At 44.9% G+C, this 19,482-nt stretch overlaps 1 protein-coding gene across 1 annotated transcript in view; it reads left to right on the forward strand.

Moving 5' to 3' along the window:
- The window catches only part of RHCE (Rh blood group CcEe antigens), a 292,091-nt gene extending 274,011 nt beyond the window's left edge, over positions 1 to 18,080 (forward strand). The window contains exon 10 of the mRNA XM_078682715.1: positions 16,646 to 18,080. Coding sequence (XP_078538841.1) covers positions 16,646 to 16,672 — 27 coding nt within the window. The 3' untranslated portion in view covers positions 16,673 to 18,080. The remainder of the gene's footprint in view (positions 1 to 16,645) is intronic.
- The last annotated feature ends 1,402 nt before the right edge of the window (positions 18,081 to 19,482 follow it).

Raw genomic sequence — 19,482 nt, forward strand, 5'->3', positions numbered from 1 at the left:
TCACATGACACATTAGGTATGTGTTACCCTTGGGGAGGGCATGCGTGCTCCCCATGAAGTCCTATTTCGCCGGGCATCTTACCAAAGGGTACCGTCCCTGGGTTGCGGAGCCAGAAGCAGGCGTTTCCTGACCTGGTCGGCAGGGTAGCTATAATCAGTGTCCTGACCAGTTTGCCTTCTAGGGGTACCACTCCAGAGGGGTGGTGCAGGCCTAGCTGGGATCTTTAGGTTCCCTGGCTGAGTGTGGTAGCACTACCCTGAGAGCAAGTGGGGCCCATCTTAAGTGACGGGACCCTGCTCTTCAGAAGGGAGGTATAGGGCTCTGGAAGGGGGTGCAGAGGGAGGGAGTCCTCGCCTCTGACCCCGGTGCAGCCGGTAAATGTGGATCCCAGGTGGTAGACCAGTTGATGGAGAGAGGTCCTGAACTGGTGGGAGAGTTGTGTTCTGGTGGGTGCTTCTCCTGGGAGAATGCGGAACCCCAGAAGTAGAGGTAGGGTGAGAAGATGCTTCGCCTGTGACCTCTTGTCAGCCTGAGGGTGCGGACCCTAGGTTGAAGGATCGGTGGTAGTTTGGAACTACACTGAAAGGGAGAGTGGAGAATGGCTATTATGTGCCAGGGTTTACTCCCCCCACTCTGTGCTTTGGCGAGGACCATTGACATCTGGATGGCCTAGGGTCTTGTCCTGGCCATGGACAACTAGGAAGCACCAGTGGGGTAGCCTAGTTGGGCCTGAGATTTTTTTTTTTCCGGAGGGAACCATGTGGGTTCAGAGTGGCGTGGAACCGCAGGGTGTCCCTCCAGTGAGGGCCGCGTCCCTGTTCTATCGCCCGAAGCAGGGAAGCCCATCAGCTTAGTGTTTGGTCTACCCTGCGTTTTGGTTGGAAGGGGGTAGTTTTGGACTTGGCCCTTTTTTTTCAGGTTCACCCCTAAACTTTTTGCATTTCTCCCAGTCTTTTTCTCTGTGTAGTGTTAGTGGGTTTAGGCCTTTGGGCACTTTAGCACTGTGGTTTAGTGTAAAGTGCGTGCGCTCTGTGTTACATTTAGTGAGAGTGGCCTGCCCTCCCATAGGAATGCATGGGGGATTTCCTGCTGAGTGTGTGTTAGTGGTAATTCCTGTTGTGAGAGGAGCAGTATGGTCAAGTCTGGTATGTATGAAATTGTGAGGATAAATGTTGTGCAATGATGTGCGCAGATTTATTATGACTAAGTGATAAATGCCACTTTTAGAAGTTGGCATTTCTGTGTGCTATGTGTCTGCCTGCCGGAGGTGAATTGCATGTCTGATTTTGGAGGGACAGGGCAGGCTGAACCAGACATGGATTGAATAGAGAGATCTGCAGTTGGAGTATGGGGAGGGGTGACCCTTTTGATCTGAGTAGGGCTGTGCCTGGATAAGTGAATGATGGCTCCACCTCCCACTGTGCGTCTGATTGCAGACCCACTCTGACTGAAAGGCAGGATTCAGCCTTGTAAACAAAGTGCTCCAGCACCACACCAAACTGGTTCTGGCTGGGTTCAGTGACTTGTGACTTTTGAGGACAAAGACTTTTGTTGATATAAATATAGGGGCTGTGACCCCATGATGTTGTTCAGTTCTTGGGCCAGAATCCTGCTGGGGCGTGCTGCTGCTGGGGCCAGGGGGGGCTGCCATGAGGCTTGCCTCCCTGGGCCCTGCATTGCCCCTTCCTCTCTAAAGACTTCTTGGGACCTTTTACTTTGCATGTGTTACTTCTGGATGTCAAGACGAACCCCTGTCCGTGTAACTAGAGGGAAAGGACTTTGAAACTTTCACCCTTCTTGCTGAAGCAACTACCCAAGGGCCTGATTTGAGCTTGCCTCCTGCCGAAGTTTCAGGGACATTAGACTTCACCCATCAGCCGTCCGGATTCCTATTTGAGGGGGATCCTACTCGCAGGTGAGGCCTCTGTTGAGCATTCCAGAGCCTCTGGTTCTACTGCAGAGAAGTCATTGTGATTGCTATTGTGGGCCACCACAGCTGAGGAGCTGTTGCCGCTGAGAGCCCACATTTGCCTGTGTTACCAAAGTCATCGCATCGCTATTGTGGGCCACCGCAGCTGAGGAGCTGTTGCTGCTGAGAGCCCACATTTGCCTGTGTTACCACAGTCATCGCATCGCTATTGTGGGTCTCCGCAGCTGAGGAGCTGTTGCTGCTGAGAGCTCGCATTTGCCTGTGTTGCCAAAGTCATCGCATCGCTATTGTGGATCGCCGCAGCTGAGGAGCTGTTGCCGCTGAGAGCCCGCATTTGACTGTGTTACCAAAGTCATCGCATCGCTATTGTGGGCCGCTGCAGCTCAGAAGCTGTTGCCACTGAGAGCCCGCATTTGCCTGTGTTACCAAAGTCATTGCATCCCTATTGTGGGCCGGCGCAGCTGAGGAGCTGTTGCCGCTGAGATCCCGCATTTGCCTGCGTTACCAAAGTCATTGCATCGCTATTGTGGGCTGCCACAGCTGAGGATCTGTGCCGCTGAGTGCCAGCACTAGTCCCAACTTCGAGGATCTTGTTACCACCTGCGTGTGCCGCTGGGTGCCCACCTTTAAGCCCAGTCCCAGGATAATCATGAGTGCACGCCACGGACCGCTACAGCTGGGAGCTGTGGCCACTGCACGTCTAACTGGGATCACCGCGGCTTCCTTGTGAGGCTGCGTGCTGTGCCCCTTTAAATCTCAGATGCATTGTGCATCACCAGGTTGCGTGGACCCCGGCCTCGAACTAAGTTCGTTCCACACGCTTTTTGAGTGCCTTTATTGCTTTTGAAGCAAATATGTAATTATGTGCATTGTGGCTCCTTGAGTGCTTTTAGCCTTGTGTTTAGTCTATATAAAGATAAGGCATTTGGGCCCCTGTGAGGAGGCCAATTGTTCAGGGGGACTGTTAGGGTGCCAGGTCCTACTGTGATTTATGTGGTGCTAGGAAATGTGATGCATGTATTATGATTTACGCACCCTGAGTTATGGCTCTAATGTGGTTTTATAGTTATGAGGTTGTGCATACTATGTTTATGTTTGAGTTATTTCGTCCTGTGAGTTATACCCCTAATGTGAGTTATGCTGGTGAGGTTGGCGTCGAATGTATTTCACGCCTAAATGTGATACTGTGCATAATATGGTTTGTGTTACAGGATGATGCTGAGTACAGTGTTTGCCAATAATTACTGGTTGTGTTCTACGTCTATTATATGTTCTATATTTACTATCTTTACTAAGTGATGGTTTAGACAGTGGCCTAAGTGGCCCTGTCATGTGTATATAATCCCCTGTAAATATTGCCCAGTGCCAGGTGGCACAGTGTATATTGTGTGATGACTATTCTAATGTGTTTTATGATAATACAAAGGCTATTTTTGATATAACCTTGTGTGGAGTCCCTTTTGTGGTGTGCCTAGTATGTTGTTGCTGTGTGTGTGTTGCTCAAACGCTTTACACATTGCCTCCGGGATAAGCCTGACTGCTCATGCCAAGCTACCAAGGAGGTGAGCGGGGGTTATCTTTGGCGTGTAACTCCATTGCCCTGACTAGAGTGGTGGTTGCTGCCTGGCTTAGGCGCAAGCCTTAGCCGACCAAAAATCCCATTTCTAACATTGGTGGTCAGCGGTTAGGTAGGACTTGCGTTTGCGCAATACCACAGAGACAACTGGTTGCACTACAAGCTCTGCATTTAGATAGTAACATGTTGGGGATTATTGTTTCTGATTTTGTTTAAGTATCATTTCCTTGAAATGTGTTTTCTTGTTGTTGCACTATGAGTTGGGTGTCCTGCCAAGAACAGAAACCAGAGAATCTGGAGGAGTGACTGCCCTTATGCAGACTGCTATTTTCTTGGGTTGGCCTGAAGCTGAAGGAGTTTTGTACTGTCCTTGTGCAGACTGCTATTTATGGGGTTGGCCTGCAGCACAAGCTAAAGGAGTTGTTACAGCCCCTGTACTGTCTGCTATTTCTTGGGTTGGCCTGAAACTGAAGGAGTTGTACTGCCCCTGTGCTGTCCGCTATTTCTAGGGTTGGCCTACGGGGGTAACTTAATTGGCATGGAGTAACTGGCTCGGGAGGGTAGATTATCCCCTAAGTGCAGTTTTAGTTTTCTGGTATCCCCAGTAGGGTAGGATCCAGTGGTGGCAGCAATATGTAGTCCAGTGCAGGAAGTCCCATTCCCAGTTCCCAGAGTATGGTACTGGTACCCGGTTTAGAGGGGGCTTGGTTGAGATTCAGGGGCAGTAAGATGCTGTCTCACCAGTCTTGTGGGGGGGGGGGGAGTGTGAATGAATGATGTGATGCACTGGACGTGTGAGTGATTGGTTAGCATGATAAATGGTGTTAAAGGGCTGTTCAAATTGTTTTGCCAGACCGAACATGCTCCTTAAAATTTTTTCCAGAGTCGCACCAACACCTGTTGGAGTGTGTAAGTTATTTGGTTCTAGGGAGCTTGTATTGGGGAGTGATACTAGAAGAATGGTGCAGGTGTCTTCCAACCCAGAGTTGTGGAAGTGGTTCAGAGTAGCCCAGTTAGGTACCCTTACAGTGAGGAGGTTGCAAGGCCTCACATCCTGTCCCGCAGGGGAAGGTGTGAGACTGGGCCGTATTCCGACCCCTCAACCTCAGTCTCCAGTACTGGTTGGTTCTTAGAGGGAACACCAGGTAGGGAGCCTCGTCTGTCCTGTTGGACCGTTCTTCGAGGGGGATCTCCCCGTGTTAGGTGAGCTGGGAGTGTCTGTAATCAGGCCTCCATCGGTTCTGGTGTCTGGCAGTGCCACTCCTAAGTGGAGGGTGCAGAAGTCCAGATTGAGGGGTGACAGGGGGAAAGAGTCCCCAGTGGAAGAACCATTGGGTCATGGGCCAGCCAGAAGGGCTGAGTCACCAAGGATTGGCCATGGTGATGCCACTTCTGTCCTGGGGCATCTTCGTGCACTGTCGGAGGAACAGGTGGTTGCGAGCTCTGCGCCGGGCAGACTGTCACATGACACATTAGGTATGTGTTACCCTTGGGGAGGGCATGCGTGCTCCCCATGAAGTCCTATTTCGCCGGGCATCTTACCAAAGGGTACCGTCCCTGGGTTGCGGAGCCAGAAGCAGGCGTTTCCTGACCTGGTCGGCAGGGTAGCTATAATCAGTGTCCTGACCAGTTTGCCTTCTAGGGGTACCACTCCAGAGGGGTGGTGCAGGCCTAGCTGGGATCTTTAGGTTCCCTGGCTGAGTGTGGTAGCACTACCCTGAGAGCAAGTGGGGCCCATCTTAAGTGACGGGACCCTGCTCTTCAGAAGGGAGGTATAGGGCTCTGGAAGGGGGTGCAGAGGGAGGGAGTCCTCGCCTCTGACCCCGGTGCAGCCGGTAAATGTGGATCCCAGGTGGTAGACCAGTTGATGGAGAGAGGTCCTGAACTGGTGGGAGAGTTGTGTTCTGGTGGGAGCTTCTCCTGGGAGAATGCGGAACCCCAGAAGTAGAGGTAGGGTGAGAAGATGCTTCGCCTGTGACCTCTTGTCAGCCTGAGGGTGCGGACCCTAGGTTGAAGGATCGGTGGTAGTTTGGAACTACACTGAAAGGGAGAGTGGAGAATGGCTATTATGTGCCAGGGTTTACTCCCCCCACTCTGTGCTTTGGCGAGGACCATTGACATCTGGATGGCCTAGGGTCTTGTCCTGGCCATGGACAACTAGGAAGCACCAGTGGGGTAGCCTAGTTGGGCCTGAGATTTTTTTTTTTCCGGAGGGAACCATGTGGGTTCAGAGTGGCGTGGAACCGCAGGGTGTCCCTCCAGTGAGGGCCGCGTCCCTGTTCTATCGCCCGAAGCAGGGAAGCCCATCAGCTTAGTGTTTGGTCTACCCTGCGTTTTGGTTGGAAGGGGGTAGTTTTGGACTTGGCCCTTTTTTTTCAGGTTCACCCCTAAACTTTTTGCATTTCTCCCAGTCTTTTTCTCTGTGTAGTGTTAGTGGGTTTAGGCCTTTGGGCACTTTAGCACTGTGGTTTAGTGTAAAGTGCGTGCGCTCTGTGTTACATTTAGTGAGAGTGGCCTGCCCTCCCATAGGAATGCATGGGGGATTTCCTGCTGAGTGTGTGTTAGTGGTAATTCCTGTTGTGAGAGGAGCAGTATGGTCAAGTCTGGTATGTATGAAATTGTGAGGATAAATGCTGTGCAATGATGTGCGCAGATTTATTATGACTAAGTGATAAATGCCACTTTTAGAAGTTGGCATTTCTGTGTGCTATGTGTCTGCCTGCCGGAGGTGAATTGCATGTCTGATTTTGGAGGGACAGGGCAGGCTGAACCAGACATGGATTGAATAGAGAGATCTGCAGTTGGAATATGGGGAGGGGTGACCCTTTTGATCTGAGTAGGGCTGTGCCTGGATAAGTGAATGATGGCTCCACCTCCCACTGTGCGTCTGATTGCAGACCCACTCTGACTGAAAGGCAGGATTCAGCCTTGTAAACAAAGTGCTCCAGCACCACACCAAACTGGTTCTGGCTGGGTTCAGTGACTTGTGACTTTTGAGGACAAAGACTTTTGTTGATATAAATATAGGGGCTGTGACCCCATGATGTTGTTCAGTTCTTGGGCCAGAATCCTGCTGGGGCGTGCTGCTGCTGGGGCCAGGGGGGGCTGCCATGAGGCTTGCCTCCCTGGGCCCTGCATTGCCCCTTCCTCTCTAAAGACTTCTTGGGACCTTTTACTTTGCATGTGTTACTTCTGGATGTCAAGACGAACCCCTGTCCGTGTAACTAGAGGGAAAGGACTTTGAAACTTTCACCCTTCTTGCTGAAGCAACTACCCAAGGGCCTGATTTGAGCTTGCCTCCTGCCGAAGTTTCAGGGACATTAGACTCCACCCATCAGCCGTCCGGATTCCTATTTGAGGGGGATCCTACTCGCAGGTGAGGCCTCTGGTGAGCATTCCAGAGCCTCTGGTTCTACTGCAGAGAAGTCATTGTGATTGCTATTGTGGGCCACCACAGCTGAGGAGCTGTTGCCGCTGAGAGCCCACATTTGCCTGTGTTACCAAAGTCATCGCATCGCTATTGTGGGCCACCGCAGCTGAGGAGCTGTTGCTGCTGAGAGCCCACATTTGCCTGTGTTACCACAGTCATCGCATCGCTATTGTGGGTCTCCGCAGCTGAGGAGCTGTTGCTGCTGAGAGCCCGCATTTGCCTGTGTTGCCAAAGTCATCGCATCGCTATTGTGGATCGCCGCAGCTGAGGAGCTGTTGCCGCTGAGAGCCCGCATTTGACTGTGTTACCAAAGTCATCGCATCGCTATTGTGGGCCGCTGCAGCTCAGAAGCTGTTGCCACTGAGAGCCTGCATTTGCCTGTGTTACCAAAGCCATCGGTTTTGTGAGGTGGCGCAGCTGAGGAGCTGTGCCACTGAGTGCCCGCAAAAGTCCCCACTTCAAGGATCTTGTTACAACCTGCGTGTGTCGCTCGGTGCTCGTCTTTAAACCTGTCCCAGGATTATCGCTAGTGCACGTCATGGACCGCTACAGCTGGGAGCTATGGCCTCTGCGAGTCCGCCCGTTACCACCGCGACTTCCTTGTGAGGCTGCGTGCCGTACCCCTTTAAATCTCAGGTACATTATGCATCACTGGGTCACGTGGACCCCGGCCTCAAACTAAGTTTGTTCCACATGCTTTTTGAGTGCCTTTATTGCTTTTGAAGTTAATCTGTAATTATGTGCATTGTGGCTCCTTGAGTGCTTTTAGCCTCCTGTTCAGTCTATATAAAGATAACGCATTTGAGCCCCTGTGAGAAGGCCAGTTGGCCAGGGGGACTATTAGGTTTATAGGGCGCCAGGCCTTAATGTGATTTATGTATGCTAGGAAATGTGATGCATTTATTATGATTTACGCACTCTGAGTTATGCCTCTAATGTGGTGTTATGGTTATGAGGTTGTGCATACTGTGTTTATTTTATTTTTTTGTCCTCATACTGCAATAGTTTGTGTAAGGAGTTGTCGGGGACCCCACCTTCCTCTCTCCAACCCTTCACTACCCCATAGTTTCATGGCCCAGCAGGGGTGTCTCTCTTAGTGTTATGGTAGGGGTCCCTTTGTTTCCATTACCAAATCCAATAAATGTTTCTGAGGAAGGGGAGCTAGCCATCCTGGCTACTCAAACAGGCACTCTTCCTGTTTATTTATTGCCATTGCATAATCATTGGACTTTGAACAGCATGGAACAAACTGTCAGGTAGAATACGTTTACTGGTTAAGTCGGATTAAACTGTTCCTAAATTTCCCAAAAGTTATATTTCTTACTAGGTTTCCCCCTCCTGTCCAGCTTATTTATTTTATGAATTGATGTCATCCATTCCCAATGTGTGGGGGGTACAGGGCTCACCCATGTGATGCATATTTCCCTTCCTGCTAGTAAAATTAACAAAAAGAGTAGATTCTCTTGTTTCTTACTTAGCCTAACTAGACACTCCGACTGGTCAACCCCAAATATAACAAGATCAATACTTACATCAATTTGGTCTTTCTAGTAGTGCGCCAAGAGTCTTACCCACTTCCTGCCAGAATTCTTCGAGCTGGGGGCACTGCCGAAACATATGCAGGTCATCTGCTTTCTCCTTACCACATTTTGGGCAGTTCTTCGTTTTTGCCCCACCGAACTTTGACAACCTCTTCGGGGTCCAATATGCTGTATGAGTGGTAAACAAATGGTTTCTCCTTAAAGCAGCGGATTTACAATATACCAACATTTTTCCATAGATATTCGCCATATGTTTTGTGAGTCCATCGTCGGCAGATCTTTCCCCCAGGTCGCGTCTGGAAATGAGAAGTCCTCCTCACCGGCTGATATAAGGTCCCAGTACCATTGTGAAACTTCTTTTTATAAAGGCGCATTTTCCAGCATCCCCATCTCCAATGTACTGTTACCTTTTTTGCTTTCTGTTAAAGTTTTTGCCCAGTTTGAAAGTTGATAAAATTTAAATTTTGATAGAGAGCCGTTTGTTGTTAATGCCAGTTGGTCCCATTCAATAATGTTGTTCTCTATCATCAGTTGACTCCACTTGAGTATTGCAGATGTTCTTAACGGAACAGCAAGCCTGTCTTTAAGGCATTCCGGGGTCCCTGGTGAGTCCCATATGGGGGCAAATTCGCTGTAATAAGGTATCTTGAGAGTGCTTCTAATGTGATACCATAGCTTTGCTGCTGACTTGAGAACCTTCAGTTTCACCTTTTTAAAAAACTTCGGATGTCCAAATTTATATAAAAGTGCCCTTCACTTTCGGGCATTGCTTGTAGGTAGGCGGGATAGTGCTCATAACCTTTCAGTAGAACCCTCATGTACTTAAATTGGAAGACTCTATAGTATTCTAGCAAGTCAGAACTTGCTATCCCGCCTTGTTCTTTTTTCCTCCTTAGTTTTTTCCATGCTATTCATGTCCCTTTTGATGACCATATAAAACTATTCAGTTCCCCTTGTAATTGTTTTATTAATTCCCTCTTGAACTCTAATGGAATTGAGCTAAAAATGTAAGTAAATCTGGGTAGGATTAACATTTTAATAATATTCGATCTCCCCAGAAAGGTCAGTGGTAGGCCCCCCCATATTTTAAGTAGTTTCCTAGTCTCAACAAAAATGTTATTAAAATTTATCTGGGCTACTTTATCCAAGTCTCTAACCAACTCTATGCCTAAATGCCTTATTCTTTCCTTTACAAGATGGTTATTGCTATTAGTATTCCATTCCATAATTTCTGTTTTTGCCTGATTAGTCAGGTATCCCGATACTCTCCCAAATTTTTCCAGAGTTTCTTCTATGGTGTTAATAGACCCCGCAAAATCCTTCGTAAAGATCATTAAGTCGTCTGCGTAAAGAGCGACTTTTTTCTCCCACCCTTGATAACAAAAGAGGGATATATCTGGATTATTTCTAAGGTTTTGTGCTAGGGGTTCGATGTATAAATGAAAGAGTGGGGGAGACAAGGGGTAGCCCTGTCTCGTACCTCTCTTGATCTTTATGTTTTTTGTGAGGTTCCCATTAATTAAAATCTTGGCCCTTGGGTTTCTGTATAGTCTCTTAACCATTCCTTGAATGTTCTCCCCCAGTTTATATTTATTCAGGATGCTGTTCAAAAACAACCAGTTCACTCTGTCGAATGCTTTAGCCGCATCGAAGGTAATTAGGGAAAGGGGCATCTTTTCTTGTATGGCTAAGTCTATTGTTCCAATTAATTCGTGGGTCAAGTCCTGAATCGGTCTCCCTTTCACGAACCCCTTTTGGTCGGTGTTAATTAAGTGTCCAGCTACTTTCCCCAGCCTCTTTGCTATGGTCTGTGTGAATATCTTGTAGTCGCAGTTCAGTAGAGATATTGGCCAGTAAGACTCGCATTTGCCCGGATTTTTCCCTGGTTTTAGTAAGATGTTAATTACTGCGTCATCCCAAGAGTCTGGAAATTCTACTTTCTCCTCGAAAATATTATCTAACAATTCCGTGAGGGGGGGGACCAGGACTTCTCTTAAATTGATAAAAAGCTCATTAAGTAGCCAGCAGCCTTGCCACTCTTTAGACCTCTGATGGCATTGTCTACTTCTTTATCTGTGATTTTGGTCTTCTCCTTCCTCTTGTGATAATATTGGGAGGTCCAGCCCATCTAAGTAGTCTTGGAGTTGTTCCTTTGTTGGCATAATATCTTCTGTATATAACCCTTCAAAGAATTTAACAAATTTCCGCATAATCACTGTGTCTTCAGTGCTTATTTCTACAGAATTCTCGGGCTGGATACCTGCTATCTTGTTTCTGGTCTGGTCAGTTTTCGTCTTCCATGCCAGCATCTTGCTGCACCCTTCTCCATATTCATAGTGGGACAGTTTGCTGGCCTCCCATTTCTCTCTCACAGTGTTCTCCAAAATTTCCACGAGGGCTTCTGTTTTTGTTGACCTTTCAGACTCCATTTTTTCCCTTTCTTATACCACAGTTTCTGTTACTAGTTGTCTGCCCAGAGTTTTTATAGTACCTTCAAGTTCGCTCATTTTGTGTTTTTTTAATTTTTTTATTTATATGTCGCTATGCTAAGCAGCTTTCCTCTGATTACTGCATTGTAGGCATCCCAAGTGACTTGTATAGAAGTTCTATTTTTGTTCACTTTGGAAATAGTGTTCCGTTTCTCTTGTGAGTGCTTCTATGTTCTGTGGGTCTATTAGAGTTTTGCGGTCAACTATCCATCTTGCTGGAGTAGTGTTCTGTTTCATTTGGAGTTTTAGTAAATCTGCTGAAGGGTCGGATAAGTGAGCAGGTAGGTGTTCCACCTTATGCGTGCTGTCTATTAAGCTTTTATCCACCAAGAAGTAGTCTATTCTGGACAGCTGTCCTAATTTTTTATTTTGGAAAGTAAAACCTTGCGCTTTGTCTCCTTTCTCCTTCCAAATGTTTGCCAAACCCAGATCATTTATACAGATCCCCAACCGCTCCCTCATTTCGAACAGATTTGCTTCCCTCCTCGGGGGGAGGCGATCCACCTTGGGATCAAGGATTTTATTAAAATCTCCCCCCGTGATTATTGTCGAGGGCGCCGTCAATAGTTGTGTATACAGCTTTGGTAGTGGGTTTGGGTCATCTGTATTCGGCCCATAATAGCCCACAATGATGTACTGCTTATTGGTTATTCTTACTCTAGTTACCACCCATCTCCCTTTCCTGTCGACTTCCACTGATTCTATTCTTGCTTTCAGAGATTTTTTTAATAGTATAGCTACTCCTTTAATACAACAGTCCTGATTCGTGCAGGCATATGAATCTACCCATCTCTGAGTTTTTACTATTTCTTCCCATTCGTTCTTCAAGAGATGCGTTTCCTGCAGTATTATGATTTCACTATCTATTGTTTTTAAATATTCAAATATTCTCCTTCTCCGGCTCTTAGTTCTAAGACCATTAACATTCCATGAGAGTATGTTAACTACTGCTGAGTCTCTCTTCATTTTTTGTTTCTTTTTGCTCTCCCACTGATTTACAGGTCCCATTCTCCTTCATCTTATTTTGTGAGGACTCTTTTTTTGTGTTTCCCCCTAATTTGCTCCCCAGCCATGATCTTAACTTTTTTCACTCTTGTTTCTGTTGATTCATCCCTCCCTGGAGAAGTCTCCCTTCTTTCTTCACTGGGCAGTATTAATAGCCCTCTTTGAGCTCCATGCTCACCACTTGATATTTTAAATATTGTGTTTGTTTGAGTTATTTCCTACTGTGAATTATCCTCTTCTATGCTCATGACGAGCTGAGCTTGTCATGAGCTATGGCGCTCCGGTGCTCATGATGAGCTCAGCTCGTCATGAGCCGTGGAACGCTCGCATGCGGGGATAATTCCCCTGTTGTGCTGAGCGTTCCACGGCAGGTAATGCACCTGCGACGAGCTCAGCTCGTCATGAGCATGCAGGCGCCGTGCGTGCCCCCCTCCCCCTCCAGCACAACGGGAAATTAACCCCCGCAGCGAAGGGGTTAAACACCTAATGTGAGTTATGCTGGTGAGGTTGGCGCAGAATGTATTTCACGCCTAAATGTGATACTGTGCATAATATGGTTTGTGTTACAGGATGATGCTGAGTAAAGTGTTTGCCAATAATTACTGGTTGTGTTCTACGTCTATTATATGTTCTACGTTTACTATCTTTACTAAGTGATGGTTCAGACAGTGGCCCAAGTGGCCCTGTCATGTGTATATAATCCCCTGTAAATATTGCCCAGTGCCAGGTGGCACAGTGTATATTGTGTGATTACTATTCTAATATGTTTTATGATAACACAAAGGCTATTTTTGATATAACCTTGTGTGGAGTCCCTAGTATGTTGTTGCTGTGTGTGTGTTGGCAAACGCTTTAGACTTTGCCTCCGGGATAAGCCTGACTGCTCGTGCTAAGCTACCAAGGGGGTGAGCGGGGTTATCTTTAGTGTGTAACTCCCTTGCCCTGACTAGAGTGGTGGTTTCTGCCTGGCTGTGGCTGTGCCTGGCTGTGGCGCAAGCCTTAGCCAACCAGAAATCCCATTTCTAACACCTTATATTTGCACAGGCTTATGCATGCGAGTATATGGGTATTCATTAAACAGTTGGTCCTTTTTTTTAAACTGTTTGCGACTACTTGGATTTCTTTAACCTGGGAAGCTTAGGCTTCTTTTCAAAGCTTCCCCTGAGGGAACCTATTTAGATGCTAAACTATATTCACCTGGTTTCCTAGGGATACTGGGTTGTTCCGTGTATGTTTCCTAGAAGAATAAGCTCAGCAGGTCTCCTTCCATCACTCAGGTCTAATAATGTTTCTCCACAGTTTTGATGCTCCTCTTGGAAGGAAAAAATCCACCCTGAAATTCACATAACAGTACAGCATTTTCCAGTTAGTATTGCCACTGCCCAGCCACATCTGCTTTATCATTTTAGAAATGAAAGGCAGGGTACATATAGGTTTTACATTTTGTGAATTAGAGGGATCTACAGTTATCTTTTTAGTAAAGGCACTACAATTGCAGCCCTTCTGAAGGGAGGAATTAGTTACAATGCATAGATTTTATGCAAAGGCTTTATTATTGTCTTTAAAACATCTATCAGTCCTGAGATCTAAACAGGAGCTGGAAGGTATCATTTTGACTTCCTGCTCCAAGTTGTCAGCAGTTGATAAACTTTTGAACATAAAAAAAGTGGCAGGTGGCAGGTTGGACCGGTGGGGTATGTGGGTTCAATGGTGATATCTATAGACTAAAGATATTTTTAGGTCTAGCTTAGGCAGCGTGCATTCACTGTCTCTCGACATGGTGTTATCTACTCTGGGGGCTTAAACCACGCCCACCACTTTCCATTTGTCCCTTCATGTGGCTTTCAAATTTCCTTTCTTTTTATTTGTGAAAGTTTACTATTTGTCCCTTTTTTTTGGTGTGGTGTTCCCCCCCCATGATCTGCCCCTGTTACGTGCCCCATACCCTTTTATTTATGCCTTTTTCAGTGCACTCTTTTTTCCTTTAGGCTTGTTTTAATCAGTGCACCAAACGGCAGGCATTTCACAGCCTATTTTCAGGGCTACACAGCCAGGCACCGGCGGGGGGGGGGGGGGGAAGAAAAGGAATAGGCACACACTATTTAAAGGAATGTTAAAGTCTACAGCAAAGGGGTTACTTAGAGTGTGTCAGTTGTCCCATTTTCCCTATGTAGAGTGTGTCTGTAGGTCTACACTCTAAAGAGGGAAGATGAGATATATGTACTGCATCCAGCAGACTCTAAAAAAAACACTGGAGGTCATCATTACAAGTTTTCTCAGGAGGGTGTGATATTTATCACACCTAATAAAATCAGGCACTGCAGTGTTTCAAATGCATCAGGTGTGATAAAAGTGCACTCTACACGTTTTGTACTAAAACTTTGGTATAACATAGGGATTTTGTGGCTTGCCGCACCAAAATCTGCATCTTCGATTACATCCCCAACCTGTAAATTTCTGGCAGGTTAATCTGAATTTTCCTACAAATATTAAAATATTAAAACAAACAGCCGCTCTGAAACTGACAAATTAAAATGCTTAAAATATCTGTTTGCAATAAAATCCCAGGTTGGATATTTGGGTGCTTGTCTACGGTCTAGATTCCACATGCATTCAACATATATGCAACTGGGTGAGCTCCTCCAGCAGACACAGCAAGAAATTAAGTATAAAAGAGGGTGTGAAAGAGTGGTTAGGTGTTTCAAAAAAAGGAATAGAGATAACAAATCTGTATGTATGTATTCACTGTGAATTTGGACAACTCACTAAAATGGTCGTGTAATTTATAAACACCATTGCATATACCTGTTTTTATATATACATAAAAAATTATTAAAAATATTTTTTTACAAATATCAAACATAAGATAAAATAAACAATTTAATAACATTTGTGTATCATTCTGCATGTTTGTCAGTGAACATGCTTTAATGTGATTTATGTTCTAGATCTTTCAGCCTGTGTTCAGCGTATCACTGCCCTGCCCAGGTCTTTTTTCCTTAATTATCGTGTGACCTTTGACCATGATGTACAAGAAATGTAGTGCCCTTTTGCAAACAGAACTATATTAAAGCAGGTCATATCAGGGGTAAGGCTCTTGAAGGGATGCTGCCTATGGCTTATTTCTTTTATTTGGTCACAGAACTCATCAGTGACAATATGCTTACAAAGTACATTATGTAGAACTATCTTGTAAATGATGCAAATTAAATTTCAGCCTGATGCGTGTTGGGAGAAGAAGCCACTGAAGCATGTATTGATGGTGAAGCTGATGGTTATACTTGTGTTGGCTGTTAATTAAATAGTGGCTACGATAAGGACACAATTCACGGGAGAGGGTGGAGTCAGGTAGGTCTGTAAGCAGGCCATTACCTCTGTTACTGTCCAGGAATATGAGAGGTTGCACTTTGGGAAGTGATGTGGGAGAAGGGGCTTGATTCTTCACAGGAGACATATGTGATATCATGACTCATAAATGTATTTTTCACTCCTCGCATGCTTTTAAAAAAAAAAAAAAAAAACAGGGAGTGTTCTACCATCCCAGGGACCACTCCGTGGTAGACAGGGAGGGGGCAAAGTCATTCAATTGCATGGTATTGTTATTAAACCACACTATGTTCAGGGCTGCAGTTTGAGTCTGTTTAGGGGATAAACTCAGTTTTTGCTAGATTTAGTTTGAGACAGACTGCTGTTATCTTCGATTGGTTTGATTGGATAAGATCTATCCAACATCTTTTGAGGCGTTTGTCAGAGGGCAACAATAAACAGTTACTTCGATGTTTTGTAGAGAAAGAGATGATGAAAGGATATAATATGTTTATGGCATGAGATAATGGGAGGATGAGTTTTCTCGACAGTGGTAGTAGACATGAGGTAGACAATGTGGGTAGAAAATACAAGGACCTCATGTAGAGTTTGATGGACTGGATACTCGTTAAACCTTAGCAGATGTCCCAGCTGGCAAACATGCAGGTTGTGCTCTCTATTTAGCTTCAGGGCGTGCCACATATCCATTGGTAGTGCATACGCTGGCCTCACTGGCAGAAACATTGGATAGACAGCCTTTTTGAGACTGGCATTGGTCAGCATACCTCAGATTGCTCGCCCTACTTAGGGCAGATATACCTATGTACATTTTTCCTGTTCAGGACCGCCAAGAGGGAATGCCTGGCAGTCCCGAACAGGAAATTCAAGCAATGACATCCAGCATGATGGGTGAAAGCTCCCAGCATGTTGGGAATATTTATATTTGTGTTTCAATTTCAATCTACTACTTTTGGAGACTGTTTCTGAAAAACAATAAAACTTTCCTTAGTGGCCTCATTAAACATAGTGCCAGATTAGCAAAATTTCAGTGCTTTCATCAGAACCTCCACAAAAATGGTTCTGCAAAAGGCACAGAATTCTCCACCTGCATGGCAAAGATCTCCAAGTATGGTGGTCAGTCTTCTGCTAGATCAGAGGAGTACATCCTTCCACTCACATGGTGGACTGGTGGATGGTCGCCATAGTATAAATGAAGCACTAAGTTTCTAAATGCACTTGTTAAAGGATAGTTTATTTCCCTCTAAGGGTTAATTGGCATCACAGTGTAACGTTAATTAATAAACTGTTTCAGTACATTTTCATGTTTCATATTTAGCTGATAATAAGATCTACTTGTCTCTTTACAGTTTCCACATTTAGCTAATAAATTGTGAACAAACAAAAGAAGACCAAGTAACAAAAGAAGATGCACGTGGGACAAGTTTCTCCTCAATGGACAAGTATGACATGAAATTTGTAAAGATCAAGTGAATTGGCCATCCTCGTGGGATATCTGACATGCCATACTTTGGAATGTACTTTCCAACTGATATTTGTTAAGTCAAACTTGATAAATAATGTCTTTGTTTGATAATCTGATGTACAAACATTGTAGGATCCACGTTTGTTTTTACCATTTGTGCTTCAAATGCGTTGGTAACATATTAAAGAAATTGTAACTTTAGGCAGTTACGGATCTGACATTAAAAAAAGAAAATGTCAATAGCCTACATAATTTTCAAAAGCGTAAAATTGTCCTATTCTTGGACCCCTTAGTCTACCTTTAATTTAATGTAGATCCCTAGCTAATCTAAAAATATATATTTTGAATAGTTTTTTTGGGGGTGGCTCTCACAGGTCACAATTAATATGTATATCGTTTCCATGTTTTTATAAGTCATATTCTCAATTGTACCTTTGCTTGAAAGTGAAACACAAGTGTTGCAGAAAATAGAATCGGCACCTATTTTACCTGAGCATATTTACAAGTAAAAAGCCCACCTGATGCGAGTAACTTTTCTCTGTTGTGGACTCTGGATTAGAAAATGTGTGTACCTAAACATACACCTAAAAAATAGGCATGGGTAGGGGGTGCTTTTCAAGTTAAAAAAAAAACCATGGAAACACACAATTTTTGTGGGGTATAGAGGAAGGAACAAAAGAAACGTGCAATTGTATGTTTCTGTTCTCTGGATAACCCTCAGGCATAGAGGTAGGACTGTCTAGCATACGACAAAGAAACTACGAAAGCCAGTTAACATAGTCGGTTTTTCAAATTCCTAAACTAAAGTAAATAGGAGCATATATGTGTTGTCTTTTGCCAATATGAATCCACTCATTTATTGATAATCCACTCCAACATGTGCCAGGCATAGTAATGAACTGGATACATAAGTCCATTAGCCCAAATCCAATTGTCTCAGCGATCTGAGGAATCCACGATACCCCGAAAGATAAATGTACGTAAAAAGGTCAATCTGAATGGAAATCGTTAACATTTTTTGTGGTTATCCTTAAACTCTGGCCGGTACTGGTACTCATGGACCTGTGTTTGACACTCGCGCTGTAGCCAATCCTCCAGTCTCTTCAATGGTGCTAGTGAACGCATTTAAAACTCTTCCAGGTATTAAAAAACATAAATGAAAATTATTTCTAAAGCAACGTTTATGTGAATGTTGTAGTTTCATTCTCTTGACTACATTTCTAAGAACTATTGTGGTTAATTGTATCATATGTTTATGCATAGACTGCTATAATGTAATATGTATACTAGCTGAAACTCAAAATTATTAAAGCTTTTTTTTAAATAAAAATGTAAATAATGTAACAGAACTCGGAGCTTTACCAAGGGGAAGAAAGCACCACGGGTAAATAATGCCATGCCTGGGTTATAGCAAGAACTGCAACATAAACAATACCTATGCTGTACTTTTGTAAAGGGCTCTGATGCCGCTGGGCCATGTCTGCGCTATATAACATCACAAAAAGAAAAATAATATGTTGTCTTTTAACATCCCAAGGTATAAATGTCCATAAAGGATGTATTATTTAATGACATGGGGGCAATAAATACAATATACTCTTGTAACAAAAAACGAGTTTTCTGTACTTCTCCATTTGCTAAACCTGAAATATTTGCATCTTACTCCTCTTTTTAGGTCGAGCTTAGCGGCAGCGCACATGCGCTACTCGCTCTACGAGGCATGTAGTAATAGAGTATGGTGTGTAAGCCTCGCCCTCTATCCGCCCATATTTTTCATTGGCTGCTGTCATTGCTCTTGGTAAATGCTGGCTTACGATTCATTGTGAGGCTTGTTAGTCCCTCCTTGTTACCGCTCTGTCTCCATTTGGTACCGCCTATGAGGACTGGATCTTTTACTTGTGGCGTTACACACTCTCCTTCATAAGTCGGTAAGCACTTTTTTCTTTAATGATCTTCCCTATTCCACCCACGACATCTCCGCAGGCCCTCTATTTTTACTAATGTATATATTTCAATTATAGTGTGTCCGATTTAACTATAGCGGCCGCGCTTATTTATTTACTTAGCGCTGGTTGCTTTCATAATGTAAGCAACCTTTATTTTTGCCACTTGCTCCTTTCAATCTGTATGTATTTATTTATTTTGTACAACGACCGCACACTTTAATTTTATCGGCCGCGCCCCTTATGTTCTTTTTATTATTTTTTGCCAGCATTGCAGCTTGCTCCATTTTGCGGTCCCGCTACTCCCACCCACCCCGCGAGCACCTTCTCACTCTTGTAATAACCATGGTTCTTGCGACGCATCTGCAGGGTCTCTTTCGGCCCTTATTGGACCTAGAGGTGAGCAGTACCTGCGGACCTTGAAATGCCCGGTGCTTTCAACGGAGGTGTGGAGAGCGCGCACTGCCTGGCATACAGGATAGATTTGCATATAAATGTATTTTGATAAATTATTTAAGTGTTTGCCACTGTTGATGCATGCGTGCCTGGATTAGTGCATGTCATCAGCAAAGGTAACACGTCCGTGTTTGGGGATTTTCAGAAATGCTGCTCAAAGTCTCAGCAGGTTAAGTACCAGTCCTAGAGTGTCCATGCCTCCGCAGGGGTTCATCCGTGAGCAACTCCAAGGAGGAGTCAATCCGGAGGGGAGGGGAGCACGCTGCCTGACATAACAGCACTCATTTTCTTTCAGATGCATTATGTCGAATCCCATGAACAG

Source organism: Lissotriton helveticus, chromosome 3_1, assembly GCF_964261635.1.
Source record: "Lissotriton helveticus chromosome 3_1, aLisHel1.1, whole genome shotgun sequence".
Taxonomy (NCBI): Eukaryota; Metazoa; Chordata; class Amphibia; order Caudata; family Salamandridae; genus Lissotriton; species Lissotriton helveticus.